This window comes from Monopterus albus, unplaced genomic scaffold (genome assembly GCF_001952655.1).
Source record: "Monopterus albus unplaced genomic scaffold, M_albus_1.0 scaffold410.1, whole genome shotgun sequence".
Taxonomy (NCBI): domain Eukaryota; kingdom Metazoa; phylum Chordata; class Actinopteri; order Synbranchiformes; family Synbranchidae; genus Monopterus; species Monopterus albus.
This window is the reverse complement of record NW_018128290.1, coordinates 160,933-162,590: the sequence shown is the minus strand read 5'-3', so window position 1 is coordinate 162,590 and position 1,658 is coordinate 160,933. Positions and strand designations below refer to the sequence as shown.

At 44.6% G+C, this 1,658-nt stretch overlaps 1 protein-coding gene across 2 annotated transcripts in view; it reads right to left on the bottom strand.

Annotated features, from left to right (window-relative positions):
- atg16l2 (ATG16 autophagy related 16-like 2 (S. cerevisiae)) overlaps nucleotides 1–501 on the bottom strand; it is a 17,149-nt gene extending 16,648 nt beyond the window's left edge. For both annotated transcript variants that reach the window (XM_020586507.1, XM_020586508.1), the window contains exon 1: nucleotides 457–501. In XM_020586507.1, the coding sequence (XP_020442163.1) occupies nucleotides 457–481 (25 nt within the window). In that variant the 5' untranslated portion in view covers nucleotides 482–501. The remainder of the gene's footprint in view (nucleotides 1–456) is intronic.
- Between the last annotated feature and the right edge of the window lie 1,157 nt (nucleotides 502–1,658).

The following is a 1,658-nucleotide window of genomic DNA, read 5'->3' as shown; positions in this document are numbered from 1 at the left end:
CTTTACAGGATTTCCATTGATAACCCGGGGTATAGCAAACATAAACTGAACTCAGCTCACTTTCATTTAGTCCTGACGGGAATAAAACTGTTTGGATTGGAGTCTTTCGTCGGCATTTAACCAGAAAGAATGTCTCTGAACCAAACTCTATTCAGAAAACCTTAGCTTTTCGCTGGAATCCAGAATACCAAGCCTTATAATAAGAAAACTGATGTTTTAATTGATTAGGCTCAAAACCACTTAAAACACGGTAATGACAGGAGTGCAGACAGGGGGAATTAAGTAAGTATCTAACCTGTTAGAATAAACTATTTAACTCATTTTCGCAAGGAGTCTGCTTGTTACGAAGGCTTTCTAGGAGTCCTGTCAATAAATCTGGATCACACTGGGCGTTGACTAACGCAGGCGATCAGTAATTGTTGTCAAACAGATAAAACTAGTACTTGTCTTCCGTACAGAAGCGGATCAGGTCCTGGAACATGGCGTGTTGGCTCAGGTCTCGGTGCTCGGACGGTTGTGTCCCTCCCGGTTCCCCGCCGCCCCCCCGCCGCTTCCAGGAGCTGGAACCCGGCCGTCTCGCCCCGACACTCCAAGTGAATCTGTCATGATTCAGCGGGTATGGTGGTGACTGTCACAGCGGCCATAATGCCCTCAGCCCGGGCTGCTTCATTCCGCGCTGACACGCTCACATCCCGGCCTAATGTTACAGACAGCTCCGGGTTAATGCTCCGGTTCTCCCGCCCGGCGCCATCTTAAATTCCCCTCTTTGTTGATTGTTTAGTTGTTTTCTAACTTTTCCCATTAGATTCGTCGCTGACGGGGGCGGGACTGCGGCCGGTGGCTCGCGGGTCTGTCGACCAATCACGGCTGCTCCTTTGTTCTTCCTGTTTGTCTGGAGGACATGGGCACATACTCCGCTGTTAGACGGTCAGATACAACGTGTGTCCAACCTTTTTATTGTAGCGTATTTAAAAAGGAGGAGGAAAAAGGACGACGAAGGCACAAACACAGAAAACACAACGCAGGACACGCCCACTGAAGAGCTCACCTGGTAACGTCACAAGGTTCGTACACCTTTGCATGGCCAAATTCAAACACTGTCAAGGATTTCAAGCACCCGTACGAACCATGTGTCATCAAAACTAACGTTGTTTATTTGAGCGAACCCCTTCAGTCCCCTTTCAGCGGAGGCTGGGCCAACTCCACTGAAAGCAAGTGAAAAATAAACTATCAAATAAACAGTTTCGTTTTATTAATGGTGTCTGGTCTGGCTCCTCATTTAATGTTCTGACAGCATTAAAACCTGCGCTCTAAACCAAACTATGCAGCGCAGACGACTGAAAAACTAGTCTCATCTTCTGGAATATAAACTGTTAAAGAAACCGATTTTTTTAAATAAGTGAGTCTGGCATAGTTCGGGTGAGCCAATCATTTTAAATCGCAGTAAGACATCTTTTGGTGCTTAAAGTGTTAAATTCACTGTAAAAATCACATTTGAAAATGTCAGTTTTATGACGTCTAGTGACGATTATATTAAAATGATTGCTACTACACACTACTCATCTATTTCTGAGAAAATGTTAGTATATCATCATTCCTTGTTGCTAAAATGTCAATCATAAAAACAAAACAAACACAAATGTTTTTGCTGCAGTGCT